Here is a 19,071-nt window from a genome sequence, read left to right as displayed (position 1 = left end):
AGGACATTTGTTTTCAGTTTGCAAGGAGGCATGTATACTAGTTAGCTTAGCCTAAGGGATGTGCAGAGATGAAGCAGCTTCCTGAGGAATTGGGGCCAAAGTATCCCTGCCACTGTCTCCCCTGCACCTGAATGCTCCAACTGTTAGTGTAGTTCTTCTAGATTTCTTTGTTTTTTGGGCTGCTCTGAAGGTTTCTTAAATAAATGGGAGCAATCGTTTTTATATATGGAATATATAGTATATATGCTGTATAGCTGGAGTATATATATTTTAATAGCTTGAGTATATATATTTCACAATAAAAGGAGTTACAGAGCTACTTCAGTGACTCAGTCTAGTGTGTTCATTCTGGCCTGCTTCACATCTGCACTTTTTCTACTTGTTATGATTTAATCTACTAGTTATAATTTCTAATGCAAACTGGATTATAGCCCCAGTGCCAGGACTCAAATTATCCCTAAAAATATAGGAAAAAGATAAACTCACGGGGCTCCACAAAGAGTTTGGTGCCAGTTCCAAAAAACATCTGTCGGGTGTCCCAGGAGCACATTATGACAGTGCCTCACAGGTAACTAGCCTGAAGCTGGCCCTAGGCCTGGGCTGTTAACATCTGTGTCCTGCCTCCCCAGTCTCAGGTCTCAGCCTAGAGACCCCACAGCTCAGAGGACTACAAAGCTGCCCTTGATGAGACCAAGGGGCTGAGTGCAGATCTAAGTCTCAGATCTCTTTGAAGCTAATAATAGTTGAACTGCTGGATAGAGATGTGAAGGTGAAGTCCCCATCCAAGAGATACTGGGGCAGGGCTGAGACAGAGCAAGAGAGGAGGGTGACGGTGACCAATAACTGCCTTCATGATGGAAAATCTAACTGCCAGTTTGTTAAGAGTGCCATCCAAGAAGAAGACAATAGCTTGAGCATAGGCACAGGGCACTCAGCTTGACATTTCTTACAACAAATATTAGGTTGAGGAGAAAAGGGTTATGGAAACAGGTTCCATTCTTATACTCTGGTTCCATTCTCTTGGGTCATGAGTGCTGCTTTTTGATTAGAAATCTAATTTCCCGCCATCACTCAGACTGAGTCTCACGATAGTAATGAACCTGCTTTCTAATTCCCTGAGCTTGGCTAAAGGCTTTCTAAGGATCTGAGGGCTGAACAAGAAATTGGCCACTGCTGGGGGAGCCCACTGGTGCTGTGTGTCATGGACACAAATCAGAGAAGCCAGTGCTTGCTTTGAATTGCTTATTTTGTTTTATAATTTCTCCCAACTCTGGATCCAGATACAAGTCTCAGGAGTGTATAGTCATCATGTAAAATAGAACTTAAAGACCATATGAATTACTCTGCCTCATCACCAAAATATCAAGTTCCTTGGGCTAGAGCTAGGTAAAAAAGAATGATTGTGTAGGATCATTATTTACTGTCAAAACTTTAAGGACTTGGGGCTTGATTTGAAAATTTTCACATCCCTACCTGAGCTTCACATCATCATATTACATTTCATCTCTGCAGGAGAAGAAAACCAGAGAACTAAATGGAGTATCATTGGGGAGCATGATCAGCGTCCTGGCAGAGGGACCAAGCGTCAGTTTCATGAATTTCCTTCTTTCCTAAGACTCCCAAAGGCACAGCTTCAAAGATTTGATTCTAACACTGCAGATAATTTCAAATTTCAAGTGGAAATGATTTTAAGGGAAAATGAAGCACAATACTTTTTGCTCAGATGCAATTTGCTAAACATCAATCAGACTGCAATCAGCTACAACATGATTCTGTTTCCCTCCTTTTCATTGCTCTAGTCTCTCTCTCCTCAAAGATAAGAAAACTCACCAATTTCTACTATTTCCCTGGAAGCAACAGACAGTGAAGAAATCCCTATAAGTTTATATTATTCTCTGAAAGGTAGAGACCATGTTGGCAGTACCAGTCACTTTCTGTACTTTTGGTCAGATAGCCTAGCCACAATTCATGTACCATTCCCTATTTCTTTATTTCCTCTGAATATCTGAATAAACAAAATCAATACCTAACCATGTAAAAGGTAATGACTCTCCCATTGGACTTGGCATTTTGGAAGGTATCTGAAGGCTTTTCTCTAGATTGGTCCCAGTGACTGACTGTAGGCAGCTACCCAAACTACCAGAATATAGCCCTGGGATTTCTAAGCACTGGAGCAGGCTACTAGTGGACAATGTCTCCAGTAGGGGAATCACAACTTCTCTGTTGTCCTGGAGTTGTGGCTGTGTTTATACATTGGATGTGGGCTCCTGAACCATTGTGCAGAGTCCCCAGGTTCAGGGCTAACAGGGGAGGTGAGCATGTAACTACTCTCAGTAGACCCAGGCCAGGATGGAACCTTGAGAACCGTTTAATCTGAGCCAGTCATGTTGGTTTAATGCAAGTTCTCAGAAAAAAAGTGACAAGGGCAAGACTGGCTTCTTGTCGTGTGTGTGTGTGTGTGTGAGAGAGAGAGAGAGAGAGAGAGAGAAAGAGAGAGAGAAAGAGAGAGAGAAAGAGAGAGAGAAAGAGAGAGAAAGAGAGAGAGAGAGAGAGAGAGAGAGAGAGAGAGATCCTCTTTTCAAAACTCCTTCTTTAATAATACATTTTTGCTTTCTAGTCTTCCCTCTCCCTACACTGTGACCATGACTTTTATCCTCATAAATACTGGAGTAACCCTCCTCAATGACAGCTTGACTTTTTTTCTGGTCCCAGGGGCCCAAAAACTAGAAGCCTGGCCTATGGCGTTTTTCAGTATTATAAAATACTTATCAATACCAAGTCTCAGAGTGGAGTTTCCAAGCATATACAGAATATTTTCTGAAGAGAAATCTAATGCATTTGCTCCCAAATTTTACCCCTACTCCTGGCAACAAACAATGGGTTTCTAATTTAGAACTCTTTACTTCCCAGGAAACCTCACTCATTCAGGACTATGCTACAACAACGCTAAAGGGATATACACATTGAGCTGTAGTAAAATGCCGAACTTACTTGGTTCCACGATGAGTTGAGTTCCGTTTCCAAAGAAGAGTGGTGCTGTCAAAGCACTACCCTAGGCATCATTACAGAAAGCCTTGCTACCTATTTGCTCCCTGTCAGTCTAATTCATCTGTTTGGAAGTGGGTGGGTGGAGCAGAATGGGTGTAACTGGAGACAGAACTTTGCAAGTGTTTCTGAGATCTGAGCATTATATTTTGGCAGCTTTTTTCATGTCTGTTATCTTCTGAGTTTTGACATTTAGGAAAGTCCTTAGATTTTCTGCTATTATCTCCTCAACCTGCCATCTCTTGCTCCAAGATCTTGCTTTAGGCTAACATTTTCACATATTTTGCTGAGAACTGTCAAACGGCCATTTTTAGGCAGAAACATAACTATAAGCCTCAAATAAATCCATCACAACAGGACTGTGCCCCAGTGAGAGGTGGAAGGACACAATGGTTGGAGCAAGAGCCGTTGATGCAAAAGACTTGGGGTGTATCCAAAGGATTACAATAATCACAGATTGACTAGCATTTGTATAAGTGCTTTTCTAAACAGCTGGTGCTTATACTACTTCAACAAAGTTACTGAAATAAACTCTATAAGGTGATATTTTTAGATTCATCTTACAGACGATCTAACCACTCTAAAGGTGGTTAAGAGAGTGGCTGAGTTGGGCTTCAGCCCCCAAACCAGAGTAATAGATGGTAGGACTGAAAGGAGCCTCAAGGCATCATTTTTCCAAACCTCTGTGACCACACAAGGGCTAATAAAGGGATGCATAGGGAGAGTTTTCACTCCCTTTCCAGTGCATTTTTTTTTTCCATTAAATCACAGAATTCCTACTGGGTCACAAGACAGTCATGTCATTGGGCTTCCTTGCTTTTCCTTCTGATTGTCCATCAGATTTCACTCACTTTCCAGTGCTTTTTTCCCATTAAATCACAGAATTCCTACTGGGTCACAGGACAGTCACATCATTGGGCTTCCTTGCTTTTCCTCCTGATTGTCCATAAGAATTGGTCTGGGGATAATCAGGATCATAGTGGGTGAGGGCTGGAAGGCAGCTTGGAAATCCTTCATCTAACTATAGGGAAACTACAGTTCAGTGCAGTTAAGTCACAGAGTTTGTTAGTTAATGCACTGAACAGATTGGAACTTGGTCTCTGATTTACTGGTTCAGCGTGCTCCTCATTTCACCTTTTGTCCATCACTGAGAAGTACTGTCGTGTGGGTCTGATCACAGTGGTGGTCTAGATCTGTACATGGTGGATGCATGGATGCTGAGGAGGCTAGCCTTCTGGAGTCAGGCAGAGGGAATGGAAACTCTCTAGGAAGGACAGTGGATCGAGATGGGTCACTGAAGCAGATGCCATCCTGGATTTTACTGGAAACTCACTTCCTGTTCCTCAAGCCATCCCTTGCTATATTTATATCCTGGAGTACTGCCTCCCAACCTGATGTCTTAGAAAAATATTTAACAAATATAATTGCCAAACATAGCGTTAATAAGAAGGAAAAGTGCGTTACTTGTGTTGTTCTACTTCCAGATAGGTTCCTTGGCCAAAGATCAGTGGTCTGGCACAGCTGACATACCTAATCCAAAAACTACCTGGCTTTCCTCTTTACAGCAACCCTAGCCTCAGTTACCAAGTTATGTGATATTCATCTGATGCAATTTTCTGTCCCATCTGACCCAGCCTCTTCTCCTCAGTCTTAGAGGTTGTCCTTCAAGATGGAACAAGACGTGACTCTAGTGTCAAATAGAAATCCAAGCTTTTGCCCATATTATACTCTGACAGAATTTGTGCTCAAATGAGACAGAATGAATGTAGATTTGAAAGGAGATTTTTGGTTTGATCAGGAGGAAAGGAGGGTGGAACGTTGGTCATAGAGTAGTGGTTCTCCACCTTCGGGCTACACTTAGGTGGGACAAAGACCTAGTGGGTTAGAAATACCATGCATTCCAACCTTTTAGGGGAATTTACTTCATATCTGGGAGTTTTGCATCATTGCCAAGTGTTGTGCAGCAGCCAGACTGCTTAGTACAAAATAGAATTAAGTTTTTCCATCCATTTTAATAGTGCATTCATGCATACCAAATTTTAGCAAGCTTCAATGACACACTCACACTTCGAAGTGACAGTTAAATTAATTTCTGTCATACATAAACATCAGAATCTATGAGATTGCCTGTATGCCACTCATAAAAACCAAGGGCGGGGGATATGCATTTTTTCAGATTAGTTCACAATCCTTAAAAGACTGTAGATCATAGTTGGAGAGTCACTAACGTGAAGGGTGGTTCCTAGCTGTTGTGAAGTAGAAAGATGTCAGAAGATCCCAAACCTAGTTTTGACTGTGTCCCTTTCCAAGTATGTAATCTTGGCCATGTCCCTTAAACTTTCTGAGCTTTATCTGGCTCCTCTATGAAGTGAAGCTAACATCTTCTGTATAAGATTAGATACAGCATCTGTGAGCTAGAGAGCCTCGATGTAATTATTAGAATGTTTATTAGGGCTAAACTCAGAGAAGATACATTTACTTGAAGCTTGGGCGATGTAATTGCTCTAAGAACAGAGCTCCCCAGTGGGAAGGGTTGTTGGGAGAGGTTGCTGAAAAAGAACAGAAGCCTATTTTTTGATGTTACGTGAGATGAGGAGGGAGCCCACTTTTTAGGGCCTTGGGTGAGGACTGGTATTCAGGTTTCTGTCTCTCTAGATCTTTTCTCTAGGTTATGCGTGACTTCCATTCAATTCTCCAGTCTTCAATTTTGAATCCAAAAGCACAAGTCCTTACAGTGGCCTACAAGCTACCCTCTCCCCATCCCATCACCAATCTGACCTCATTTTCACATTCTCTTCTGATCACTCCCTTCCTCCCTCCAGCCACACACCCCCTCTGCCTGGAAGTGCTCTTCCTCCAGATGTCTGCATGGCTCACTTTACCACTTCCTAGGGTCTCTGCTCAACTGTCACCTTTCCAGTGAAGCTTTCTGTGACTCTTCCATTTAAAACTGCATGCTGGTTCTTACCACTGGTCCTCTTTATTCTCCTTCCTGGCTTAATTTTTCTTCACAGGGCTTATTACCACCCTAACAAACTGTATATTTTATTTATTTATTTAGCTTACCATCTGTGTTTGGTCAATAGAAGATAAGCTCCCATATGGCATGAATTTCTGCCTGTTTTGTTGATGTGGATTCCCTGGTACCCAGAGTAGTGCCTGGCACATAGTGGCAGTGACCTGTGACAGGTTGCAGAGCCAGGACTCAGGCTTGGCTCTGCAGGTTCCCAGCTTCCTCCCATTTTTCTTTTGCTTGATAGCACAATGGGCTTTTTCTCTGATTCATTCATTCCTCTATTTGTTCGTTTACTCATTCAACAAATATTTGTTTGGTGCTTTCAATGTATTTGTAGATGCAGAAAGAACTCAAAGTCCTATCTCCCACAGAGTGGGAGAAACAGACAGTAAAGGAGCATACAGAGTTTCAGGTGGACATGAGGGCTACAGATAAAGGGGGGAAAGGGGTCTTCATAGTGACATGAGGTGTTAAGGAAAGAACTCACTGGAAGTGACATTTGAGTAGAGACCTGGAGGAGGGGAGGGAGAAAACCATGTGAGTCCCTGGGAGAAAATGGCTCCAGGTGGAAGGGCTTGCAGGTGCAAAGGCTGTGTTCTGGGAGATGCTCACTGGGAGTGAGAGGGAATGCCAGATGCCAGGTCAGGGGCTAGTGGGCCTGGGGTAATGGGAAGGTCATCTCTTAGAATCTGGGAAACATGTTGATGAGCCCAGAATCATGTGAACTCCTTTCCTTGAGGGAAAGGGTGATGCTCTGATCATCATCTGGACCTTTCTGTATTTAGGGACCCTGGGTCTCCAGGGGTGTAATGTGAGAGATGAGCCTCACCTGGCTCCTCCCGGGGAAGGGGGATGCTGCTTTGGGTAACTGGTTTTGGTGAGGGTTAAGAAATTCTTCCTTGGTGAGGAGGGCGATGGGGATGGCACTGGAAGGGAAGTGGCATAACTGTTATTTCTGATTCAGCTTGAAAAGGAGCTCATTAGAGGCCTGAGGCAGAGGCTGGGCCAGGCAGGAAAAACCTCCACGCATGCCCCAGTCTAGCTGCAGCCCTGATGGAAGAGCAGAGTTCTTAAGAGCACAGATTCTAGCATCAAGCAGGTGACTCAGATGATGACTTTACTAAGCTGTGTGAGCTTGAGGAACTCCTTCGAGATTCTGTTTTCTGATCCCTAAAAGGCAAGCCATTGTACCTCAATTCTACGTGATCGTTGTGAGGACTGAGTGAAATGACGTTCCTTGAAGGACTTAGCACAGTGGCCTAATAAATGGTAGGTACTCAAAAAGTGGTAGTTATATAATTATGACATACAATAATAGATTGTATTTAAAGTCCACCTCATGGCCCACCTCCATGCAGATGTTCCCAATGGCCATACCTCCTTTCCCCGCTGCCGCTGTTGTTACTGCAGGAGTATACATTCGCATTACTTTATCCCAAGGTGTTTTGTCCTGTTCTCTGTTCTATTTTATGAAGCTAAGTGGTCTCTCCAGGTTTACTCTATCCAGAGGACTAAAGTGTGGGATCTACAGCTGTGGGTTTGTATAGACCTGTTCTGTTAGTTTTGTGCTACCCAGGAGCTCCGTAAGTGAAACTTGAAAGAAGCTCCTGAGGGAAAAAAAGCATCAAAAGACTTCTGAGAAGATAAAGGCCCTGGGTTTGCAGTGCTGTCTCTAATCCAATATTGGTTGCCTAAAAATAGAAGGCGTCATTCAAAGATATTCTAGGTCCTGCCCACCCTGGATGCCCCTTATCTTTTCACTTCAAAGGCTGATGGAATGAACCAAAAGGAAGTTCAGCGTTTCCCAAACTTCAATTAATCACATCTAACCTCCCCCCACTTTTTTGGTCATATTCGTCTGTCATAATTTGCTTAATAATTAAAAAATCACTCACTTTTTAACTTAAAATATAATTAAAAGGAAACTGGAAATCACATGGGTTTGATAGCCTAGTTGTGCTATTCTGATATCCATTAAAAGAACCATTCAAAGAAAAAGAACATCTTTTCATGTGCCATCTGGAATTATGTGCTATGCACTCCATGCTTAGGGAAATACTGGGTCAAGTAAATGGGTAAACAGAGGAACTTAATTCATTAGGAAAAACTTGGTAAACAAAGGGAAGTTAGGATAATCAGTCTTTAGCTTTGTTGGAAATGGGGATAAACTTATTTTAGTGAGAATTCTAAGGATAATGAGGTCTAAAGGCAAGGGCCTGGATTAGTTACAATTTCAAAAAACTCTGAATGTCTCTGCACTGACTTCACTAGCATAGCTTTTGGTGTCTTTCTCCCTGACGGCAGGGCCCCTGCCTCTTTTCTCCCTGTAGTGTGTGAGGTCTGGGGATGCTCATGTCTGTTCTTTCTTTTCCTTAGCCTCCTTCACTTTATATACCTGGAACTGCCCTGTTCCCAGTTGGTCTCTGAGAGGAGCCTGACATCACCATCCTACCTCTCTAGAGCCTTCTTTTACCTTGAAAAACCCAAGCTGAGGACCAAAGTCCCAGGAAGGGTATGCTGTTTCTTTTCTGGTAGCTGGTTGGGCTGATTTGGGACCACTGACCCCTATTGTAAGACTTCTTTAGGACCTTTGAAATGGGTTTTTGTATTGGTTTATTACATATTGTGACTTAAGATGAATATGTACTATCTTACTGGAGGCTGCAGCCAGGTGGAGACCACTGTCTTTTTATTTTATTTTTTAGCAAGACACAGTTGAATTCAAATGTCACTGAAAGGATACCACAGATGCCTTCTGTGCTGAGCATGATCCTTGAACTTTAGCACTGATTCCTTCATAACTGCTAATAAGTGAGTGGTACCATATACTCTTTGCAAAAATGGTGAACACTTACGAGTATTAGGGAACTACTCCTGGCTGTGTCCTGAAGACTTCAAAGCATTTCTTAGTTGGAAGCATTACACATTCACTTTGTTCTGCTTGGAATCTGATCTCAGAGGGAACCAGAATGTCCTGTATTTCTCACTAGTCACCTAGTTTTCATTTGCAGCTCAAACACTTAGAAGCAAATGTCTGGAACAGGTTATTTTCTTCTAAAGAGAAACAGCAACCCCAGGACTACTTGCTCTGGCCTTACCCTCCATTCCCAGGAGACAAATTCAGTTCTGAGCTCTCCCAGGAGAATATGTTTGCTGTAAGGGAGGTCAGAATTGTGTACGTTCAGAATCACCTTGATAAAACCACCCAGACTCGGGTCAGCCTCATTCCGTGTTCATTCTGACTCTGCTCAGGGAGTTGGACCAATGGCTCTGTGGTTTCTACAGCCTGACTCAAATTCAATGGACTAATTCTGTTTCCTCTGAGCTGTATGGGTCCTTTCATATGCCCCAGAGCGTTTTTTTTACATGTTCCGCTCCTCTCCTATGGAAGGGATGAACCATATTTCACCTCTTCCCAGGAATCCTACTCAACACTAGCTATTTCACCAATTTCAGGATATTTCTGCCTCCTTAGATGGAGGATGCCTTAACGTTAAATTTCAAATAAATAAATAAATAAATAAATAAAATGAGTTACTTACTTGGTTCCACAGTCACACGGGTTCCTTTTCCAAAGATGAGTTTATCTGTATGTCACAGCACTGGAGGGCGTTCCAAAAACCTCGGTGCTACTTCCGCCTGCTTTCTTCCCATTAGCTTTAGGACTGGAGGATCTTTAAGGCTCTGCTCCTTGAAGGATGGCACTTGTTGCTTATCCAACTGATTCACAGATGACATTATCATCTGCAGGTGGGGATAGGTTTGCTTTCGGAAGGCAGTTGTCTGAGGAGTATGCAGGAGCGTATTTCTATGGCAGACCTTTCCAGCACAGCACACTTGATGCAGTGCTCTGAACTGTTGCTTTCTGTTGTTTTAGATTGCTCTCACTTCCTAGACCCATACTCAGCTCTCCCCTTTGGAAAGCTGGCACTGTCAAAGGGGTGGGTCTTGGCTCCATGACTACTCCAGGGTTAAGGCCTTTACAGCCACCATTGCTGCTTTAAAGGCAGATAATGTGTGGCACAGCAAGAGGAGACAGGGCAGCATGAAGCACTGGGTGATTTACAGAGCAGTCAGCTTTAGAATGAGCCACTGTGGCTGGTGATTGCTTACAAACAAATCAATCTCTCTTCAAATCCATCTTCCCAAACTGCAAAGCAAAGCACTTGGGTAAATCTCTCCAGGGATTTGAATTTGGAAATTCCGTATCAGGTGGCTCATATAAATTTCTTTTGCAATAGAATCAACATGAAAGCAAGGTAAGAATAGTTCTTAAAGAATACCTTTTCATATTCCCCAAATGTGCTGTAAGAAAATGTAGAAATGCCAGTATCACCCAAGGGAGAGCAGTGAGAGGTCAGCAGCTGTGGTCATCTCCCTGGTCCAGTCAACTTCCTGCTATCCCTTCCAGGCCCCAGAGCAAGAGGGTAGCTGCTTGCTATGTTTGTCTCCTGAAGCATGGGACCCAGGCTGAGGATGTCCCAGGGAAATGGCACTTTTGCCCCTGCAGTTTTTGTACAGGTCTCTGTGGGTTATGTAGCACTGTGCGTATCCCCCCAATCACAGTGCTACAGAGCTTTGCAAAAACTTCCCCTCGGTTTCACACTACAGTATACGGCCCCTGAGAATCCCCAGAATCAGATGTTTTCTCGAAGTCAAGTTTCATCAAGATCAAAGGGTTCTGACAGTTAGGTTATGCCAAGCTGGCTCAGGTGCTCCTATCTGGGGCGCTTCTGGTCCTCTGGCTAGATCTGCCTTAGGGTTTGTGACTAAAACGGACTTTTAGAAATCATCACATCCGCTCCCACCTGTGCTTTCTGGCCAATCTGCTCTCGAATGGTTTCCCACTGAGGAGTCTGTCAGGTACTTAAACATCTCACATAGATTCACGTGCTGTGGGTGAGGCAGACAATACTTGTGGTCAGTGTAATTTCTCCTGTCAGCTGCTAAGCTTCTGAATCACCTCTTCCTTCCCTGCTTTACACTTGAATAGTGTTATCCAGTTTACAGAGGGTTTTCATGTAAATTTAAAATTTCGTCCTCTCCATTGACCGCCTCCTAGTTGCTAAATTCAGGCCAGTAGCCCATATGGTACTTTGTGCGATTTAGAAAAGGCAGTCCTGCTGGGTGAATGCAGTCTTAGCCCCCTGGGTTCAAGCTTGGTGAATGTGTTGCACTTTTGTGTGGTTTATAAAAGGCCTTCCCTTTCCGGAAGATGCAGCCCCACATCAGGGCCTTGGCTGGTGGCAGAGCACACACTGAATGTTAGCCCCACTTCTCTCCGCCAGGTGCCCTTGTGAAGGCACAGCCTGTGCAATCAGAGGCAGCAGCTCTGGCCAAATTCAACAGATGATTTTCGGTTTTAACCTTGTTTGACCTCTGGGTTTTGACCCAGTCATTGCCTTCTCAAAACGTCTTCTCAGAGCTCACAGGACACTGGTCTTGTTCGCCTTCGATCTCTGTTCTAGTGCTGTCAAAACAAAGCAATATGATAGGCTCATCGGAAGTGACCTTATTAAATGTTAACCACGAAAGTGGAGTATAAAGTTTGCTGTTGTTGCTATTTATCAACAGGGAGCAGGATTTAAAAAGGTTAACCTTCATGCTTTCCCTGGAGGTCTTATCCAAATCCATGGTTTGATTTAATTATGACTATTTTACCTATGACCTTTGTGATGACTTTTCACCCCACATACAGCTTCATGCCTGTCCCATAAACTCCAAGCAATGTTATCTCTATATACAAAGTCTAACATTCTTTTGCTGATTAGAAAAAAAGCAAATAGGAAAGGAGAAAAATAAGAAATGTTATGGCCTCAATAATAGATGATGTAATGGGATGGCATAGAGCAAAAGGCCTCATGAGGAGAACCAGATAAGAATAAAAAACTGTAACCTGGACTCTTGAGTGCAGCTGCCTTAGGTACTAGTCTTTGAAATGGCAAGAGGTAGCTGATTGTTGAACTAAGCTTCTGACTCACCTATATGAGCCTCATTGAGCTCCTTCTGGTGCTGGTGACTTTCCCAAGAAGCAGCCATCAGACACTGGTGTGAAGAGAATTAGTTAGAGGAAACAAAAAGTTGGGAATCCTGATGAGAATGCAGCTTCCCAGCTCTTCACTTCCGCCCTGTGATAGACGTGTACCTCCAGGTTCTTTGCCATATGACTTTGCAGGGCTTCCTCCTACAGGCTCCATTGACACTGGGGCTTCATCATGCTTTGATTCATAGAATATGAGTAGAAATGACAGTGTGCCAGTTCTAAGCTGAGGCTTCAAGACACATCACATCATGGGCTTCCACTAGCACTCTTTTTTTTTTTTTTTTTTTTTTTTTTTGAGACAGAGTCTCACTCTGTTACCCAGGCTGGAGTGCAGTGCCATGATCTTGGCTTACTGCAACCTCCTCCTTCTGGGTTCAAGTGATTCTCCTGCCTCAGCCTCCTGAGTAGCTGGGATTACAGGCACGCACCACCATGCCTGGGCAATTTTTGTATTTTAAATAGAGACAGGGTTTCATCATGTTGGTCAGGCTGTTCTCCAACTTGTGACCTTGTGATCCGCCCACCTCAGCCTCCCAAAGTGCTGGGATTACAGGCACAAGCCACCGTGTCCGGCCTCCACCAGCACTGTTTAGCCTCTGTCCTTTGAGAAGAAAAGAGTGTTCTCCAGGGAGTCATTGCTGCTTGACCCTGAGCCCTAGAATGAAGACACATAGAACAGACCTAAATCCAACTCACTTCTTAAAGCCAAGTCCAGCTGGCCCGCAGACCAGTGAGCAAAAGTGATACGTTTGTTACTGTAAGCAATTGAAATTTGGGGGTTGTTTCTTGTTGATCATAATTATGACAGAAATAGCTGATTAATACAGATGGTGGGTCTTGGGAGAACTCCACCTTCATATGCTTTTAACTCTATATCTCCAGCAATTATGAAATGGCATACATACAATTTTTGGTGGCTTCCTATTATCCTCAGGACAAAACAGTATAAAACACAAGACCTTAGCTTACTTCCTCCCTTAAACACAGTTGCGTTGAACTATTTACTTCCTGAATGCTCCATGTTCTTTCATATTTCTTTGCTTGCAATGCCCTTTCCTTCTCCTATCCCACAATTGATCCCTAGCCCCTCTCCTTAAATCTTCTGCATTTTCAGGGTCTTAGCTTAGTTGTTGGCTTTCCTGGGAATTCCTAAATGACTGTCCCAAACTGATCTGGGTTAAGTGCTCACCCTTCTCAGAATTTTCATGGCATCCAGTACTTACCTCTATCTTTGCACTCAAAACCCTTTTTCACTTTCCTTCATTAGGTGGAGATCCTTGAGAGAAGTGATCTGTCTTGTTCATCCCTGTATACCACGTGATAGCACAGAGCCTGACACAGTGAGTGCTCAAAAGTTGCCTTCTAAATCTATTTCAAGGATGAGGCATTTTGGGTTCAGGGAAGATAAGCAAAGTGACAGAGCCATGGCCAAATCCTCCCAACTTCCAGGCTCTGGCTCACTGCCTAGCACCAGGATGCCTTATGGAATACTACCTTACATTTGTTTAGTGGTACACAGCACCACTCCTTATAAACACATTGATTTTTAACATTAGTCTGAGTTAAACATGGTTGAGAAGTTTAATTTGTTGTGATTTGCTCCATATCATTTAATATATTCTAAAGCCAAATAGAAATGAGTTTCACATCATCTACCTATTTGAAGTATTCAAGTCATGTCCTCTTCCACTAACATGGGTAATCAAAGATCAATTGCACCTCTGGAGAGGAATCCTCAAATGCCACAGCTAGGAGACATTTCAAAGATCAGATATTCACTCTCCTGGGTTTTCAGATGAAAGAGTCTAGAAAGATCCAGAGAGGTTTCACAACTTGACCAAGACACCCAATTTCAAAAGGAAGTACAAGGAATTGGGTATCTATATCCCAGTGCAGTGATCTTTTTGGTACACTAGGCAAATGTCTTCTTTGGTCTTTCATTCTGGCATTTATGGTTTGAGAATGTTTCAGCCTCTCAGCGTGTCCCCTTCCCTGGAATGATCACAGGATAGTCTGGACAACCTGGCCCTTTCTTTCTCTGTGTAGATTTTAATTGTTATGTGAGATGCTCTTCTGCAGGAAAGGGGAAGAGCAGGTGCAAGGTGGATGAACCTTGAAGTTCAACTCTTCCTGGAAGGAGCCTGTGTCGTGTTCTTTTTGCCAGGCAAACTCATTTTCATAGGAAAGGGACAGTGTTGGATGCTAGGTTTACTGTGGTACTGTTCAGTTTTGGCTGGATTGAGGCCTCATGCTTGGGAATAAATTTATGGAATATCAAGCCAAGAAATGAAATAGAGATTGAATAGGGGCATCCTCTAGGCTTATAATATTTGGGATTGTGGACTTGGAACTAATGTTATTTATCTTGACCCCCCTGCTCCTGGTATTAACACATACAGTTTGATAGTTGCAGACAAACTACAACATATTTTAAGTATTTTAAAAAAGGATACCAGGTTGTTTAAGAGACTTCAAACTATGTCCTGGGAGGAACAGTGTCTCCTACACATGGGAGACTATAGATCAAAGAAAGGGAGGTGTCTGTTTGATTACAGTCTTCAGATATCTATCAGAGAAGAGCTGGCATATTAGAAGTTGGATTCTCATGTCTGCTTATGCACTCTACTTGTTGTCATATGTTGGTTTGGTTGAAATATATGAGAAAAATATAAAAGAAAGGAATATTTTAATAGCCCATTCAACAAATTGCGGATATGGTATTCTTTATATTGCATGATAATTTGGCAAGAGGTAGTTTATTTGAAGGTTAATTGCATTGTGAAATCTGAAACCATGCTAGTGAACTCGTCATATTCTGTTACATTAAAACATCAGTCTATCTTGAAATTTGAATAGATCATTCACCCAAGCATGATTTTTAACTCATCCATTAGTTATATGAGAAAATTGGTTCACTCTGTTAAGCAGCTTCCACCAGTTAGCACACATTTTATTATTCAATACCAAAATATTACAGTAGTTAACACAATCACTGGTCTCTTTAAATCAGAAAAAGCTTTAAATACAGGTGAGCTATCTAGTTCATACTGGCAAATATAAATTTCCTAAAACTCTGTTTTTTCCTGTAAGCTTAGATTTCGTAATTAGCAGGCCAGGCGTGGTGGCTCATGCCTGTAATCCCAGCACTTTGGGAGGCTGAGGTGGGCAGATCACTTGAGGTCAGGAGTTCGAGACCAGCCTAGCCAGCATGGTGAAACCCCATCTCTACTAAAAATACAAAAATTAGCTAGATGGCACATGAGTATAACCCCAGGTACTTGAGAGGCTGAGGCAGTAGAATCACATGAACCCAGGAGGCGAAGGTTGCAGTGAGATGAGATCGTACCACTGCACTCCAGCCTGGGTGACAGATCGAGACTCTGTCAAAACAACAACAACAACAACAACAACAACAAAAACAAAAACAGGTCAGGCATGGTGGCTCATGCCTGTAATCTTAGCACTTTGGGAGGCCGAGGCAGGTGGATCATGAGGTCAGGAGATCGAGACCATCCTGACCAACATGGTGCATCCTGGCCAACATGGTGAAATCCCATCTCTACTAAAAATACAAAAATTAGCTGGGCATGGTGGCATGCACCTGTAGTCCCAGCTACTCAGGTGGCTGAGGCAGGAGAATCGTTCGAACTTGGGAGGCGGAGGTTGCAGTGAGCCAAGATCAGGCCAATGCACTCTAGCCTGGGTGACAGAGCGAGACTCCGTCTCAAAAAAAAAAAAAAAAAAAGATTTTATGATTAGCAACAACTATCAGTCATTTATCTTAATATGACAGGCTCTGTTCATTTGTTTTTAAGAAGATACTTGCCAAATTTACAAGTCTGAATAACCATAGTTGCCTGTCAATTGTTCTTTCGAGCAAAAATGTGTGTTTCAAGGAAAAAGTGGCTAGTTCAGCTTGCAACTCAACCACACAAGTGTTTCCTCTTAGATAGCTATCATAATTTGGAATGTAACAGAAGTGTTTTATGTGTACTTATCATTTTGTCACAGAGAATACTAAAAAGAAATGCACTCAAAAGTGGAGGTTTAATAAAATTAATTATTTTTACTTTTTTGTCAGTATTATGGGCTGAATTGTTTCCCCCCTAAATTCGTATGTTGAAGCCCTAAACCCCATAACTTCAGAATGTGACTGTATTTGCAGATAGGGCCTTTTAAGAGGTTGTTATTTGAGAGAGTTAAAATGAGGCCATTAAGGATGGCCCTAATTCAATCTGACTGATGTTTTTATAAGAGGAGGGAATTTGGACTCACCATGAGAAAAGACACCAGTATGTCCTACATAAAGAATGAAAGACCATCTTTTCCTGAGGGTACAGCGAGAAGCCTGCCGTCTGCTTGGAGATGGGTAGAGAAGCCTCAGAAGAAACCAACTCTGCCGGCACTTTGATTTTGGACTTCTGTCATGTAGAACTGTGAGAAAATAAATTTCTTCTGTTTAAGTTGCCTAGTCTGAGGTATTTTGTTATGGCAGCCCTAGCAACGTAATACAGTCTGTATCATTTTTAAGTGAAACTAACTTTTTTCCCCCCTGAAAAAATGTGGCAGTGAATAATATAATGATTATTAATACAGATTTGATGCCCCTGCCTTGATTCATGTTAAGGCACCAGCAGTTTCATCCACCATTGCTTTTCCACCAATAATGTAAATATCAACAGAATGAAAAAGAAAAATAATGTTTTGCTGTTATTATGAAAATAATTCTGACCTCATGGACTCCCTGAAAAGATCTTGGGGTGCCCAGAGGTCCGTGGGCAATACTTTGAAAATCCCTGTCCTAGTTCCATGTTGTTTGTCCTGACAAAGCTACAGCAGCAGCAGTAAATCCCAAGCTCTCTTTACTGTTTCACCACTCTCTGCCTGCTAATGACTAGTAGATCAATTGTATCATACGCTTTGAGTGATTGATGAGTGAGTGGTTAGAAGTCATTGGGAGCAACAGCCTTCAGTTTCTGTAGAAATGACAAAATGGTTCCCCACACACTTTGGTTGGACTCCCTAGAGTCAAGGACCATATATCTGTATGTCATCTGCCTCTGATTTCTTCTTCTTGGTAGTACTCTGGAAGTCAGATGCTGGATCTATGATGATGGTTAGAAGGCTCAGTGATGACCGGAGAGTCTGTGTATATTATCTTCAGTACCCATACTGTATTTCTGTGGCAATATGTTAGCCCTCCCATTAGAAATAATAAATTCTTACTTGTTAAGTGACAGATACTTGAAACTGTAACCTGAGATTCTTTGCAAAATCGTGAAGAAGAAGAATGGACCAACATGACTTGCAGACTTAATGGATCAAATAATACATTTAGCAACTGGAAAAGAATTGAAAGAGACCAGGATCTTGAACTGAGACTTATATAAGGCCCTATGAATGCATTAAGCCTGGTCAGGTTACCTTATTTGAGGGGTTTGGACACACTTCAGGTTTTTTCAAAACCTTCTCTTAGCTTCTCTATGATGCCCACCTACCTGAAGGAGAAGTAGCTTGACCATCATCTGATTGGGGTTCATTGGCACAACTGTGGGAGTCTGGAACTGTCCCACCCCCACTTTTAACACAAGGGGAAGACTTTATTTTGAGCAATTATCATTATCTCAAATCTTGAAAGTTAGTGATTTTAAGATATCTCAGTTATACCTGTGTCTTGAAAAAGATTAACAGGAATCTAAAATTTTAGACCTCCCAGGTTCAAGTGATCCTCCCACCTTAGCCTCTCTGGTAGCTGGGACTACAGGCAGGCACCACACTGGCTAAATTTTTGTATTCTTTTGCAGAGACACAGTTTTGCTATGTAGTTCAGGCTGGTTTAGAACTCTTGGGCTCAAGCAATCTACCTGCCCTAGCTTCCCAAAGTGCTGAGATTATAGGAGTGAGCCACCATACCCAGCCTCAAAATGAAAACTTTTAAACAGGATTTTATTATAAAATTTTTGAAACAATCCAAAAAGAAGAGATTAATAGAATAAGTATCTATAGAATGATCATCTAAATTTAACAATTGTTAATGTTTGTCATATTTTCTATTTATTTTGCTCAAGTATTTAAAAAAATTACAGATAAAATGACAATTCACTTCAGTATATATCACAAAAAGAATATTTTTCTACACAACCACAATATCATTTTCCACCTAAGTTAACAGAAATTCCCTAAAATAACTTAATAGCCAACTTTATAGTCAACTTTTCCTAATTTTCCTCCAAAGCTTCAAATGTCATTTTTTTTTTTTTTTTTTTAACAGACACAGGGTCTTGTTTTCTAGGCTAGTCTCAAATTCCTGGGCTCAAGTGGTCTTCCAGCCTCTGCCTCGAAAGGGCTGGGATCATAGGTGTGAACCACCATGCTTGGCCTCTTTTACAGGCTTTATTTTTTTTAAAACAAGGATCCATTCAAAGACTATGCATTTCATTGTTGTTAAATCTTTGAAATCTCTTTAATCTTTAATAGTTCTCCTTCCACTGCTTCCCTCTACTGCACTTTTTTTTTTTTTTCCTTTTCATGATGCTGATTATTCATGGGACTGAGCCTGTTTGTTGCCCAGTGGAATGTCTCGCCTGCTGGATTTATCTAGATTTTTTTTTGCAGAATCCTTTAATTTGCTTTTCTAGCTTCCTGTCCCCTGTTAGAACTAAAAATCTGATTAGTTTTAGTTTATTTATTTATTTTTGTCAGGAATACTGTGTAGGTGATGTTATGCCCTGTATATTGCATCATGCCAACATGGACATAATGGCTTGATAAAGACGAGTGATCATTAGGATAAGATGGTGACAGACAAATCTATCTTTACAAACTTACACATTCCTGTTATAGCCAGCAAGTAATCTGAGACTTTAAAATGTTTTAAAACCTTTTTTTTTCTTTTGGCCTGAAATGTTTTTTCCCATGATTTCTTTGTGTGAAGCAGGAAGCTAGTCATATTTCTTTTTTCTGTAAC

The 19,071-nt window shown here is 41.9% G+C and overlaps 1 long non-coding RNA gene and 2 gene segments (V, D, J or C); 1 reads left to right on the top strand and 2 right to left on the bottom strand.

Moving 5' to 3' along the window:
* Positions 1 to 19,071, bottom strand: part of LOC101043507 (T cell receptor alpha chain MC.7.G5-like) — a 277,290-nt gene that overhangs the window by 91,760 nt on the left and 166,459 nt on the right.
* The window catches only part of LOC120363888 (uncharacterized), a 109,943-nt gene that overhangs the window by 23,814 nt on the left and 67,058 nt on the right, over positions 1 to 19,071 (top strand). The gene's annotated exons all lie outside the window — the stretch shown is intronic.
* Positions 1 to 19,071, bottom strand: part of LOC141583543 (T cell receptor delta constant-like) — a 44,164-nt gene that overhangs the window by 7,642 nt on the left and 17,451 nt on the right. Inside the window, 2 exon segments of the C gene segment in view lie at positions 2,992 to 3,036; positions 4,426 to 4,443. Coding sequence covers positions 2,992 to 3,036; positions 4,426 to 4,443 — 63 coding nt within the window.

Source organism: Saimiri boliviensis, chromosome 2 (assembly GCF_048565385.1).
Source record: "Saimiri boliviensis isolate mSaiBol1 chromosome 2, mSaiBol1.pri, whole genome shotgun sequence".
Taxonomy (NCBI): domain Eukaryota; kingdom Metazoa; phylum Chordata; class Mammalia; order Primates; family Cebidae; genus Saimiri; species Saimiri boliviensis.
Note: the sequence above shows the minus strand (reverse complement) of the source record. Positions and strands in the feature narration are given on the sequence as shown.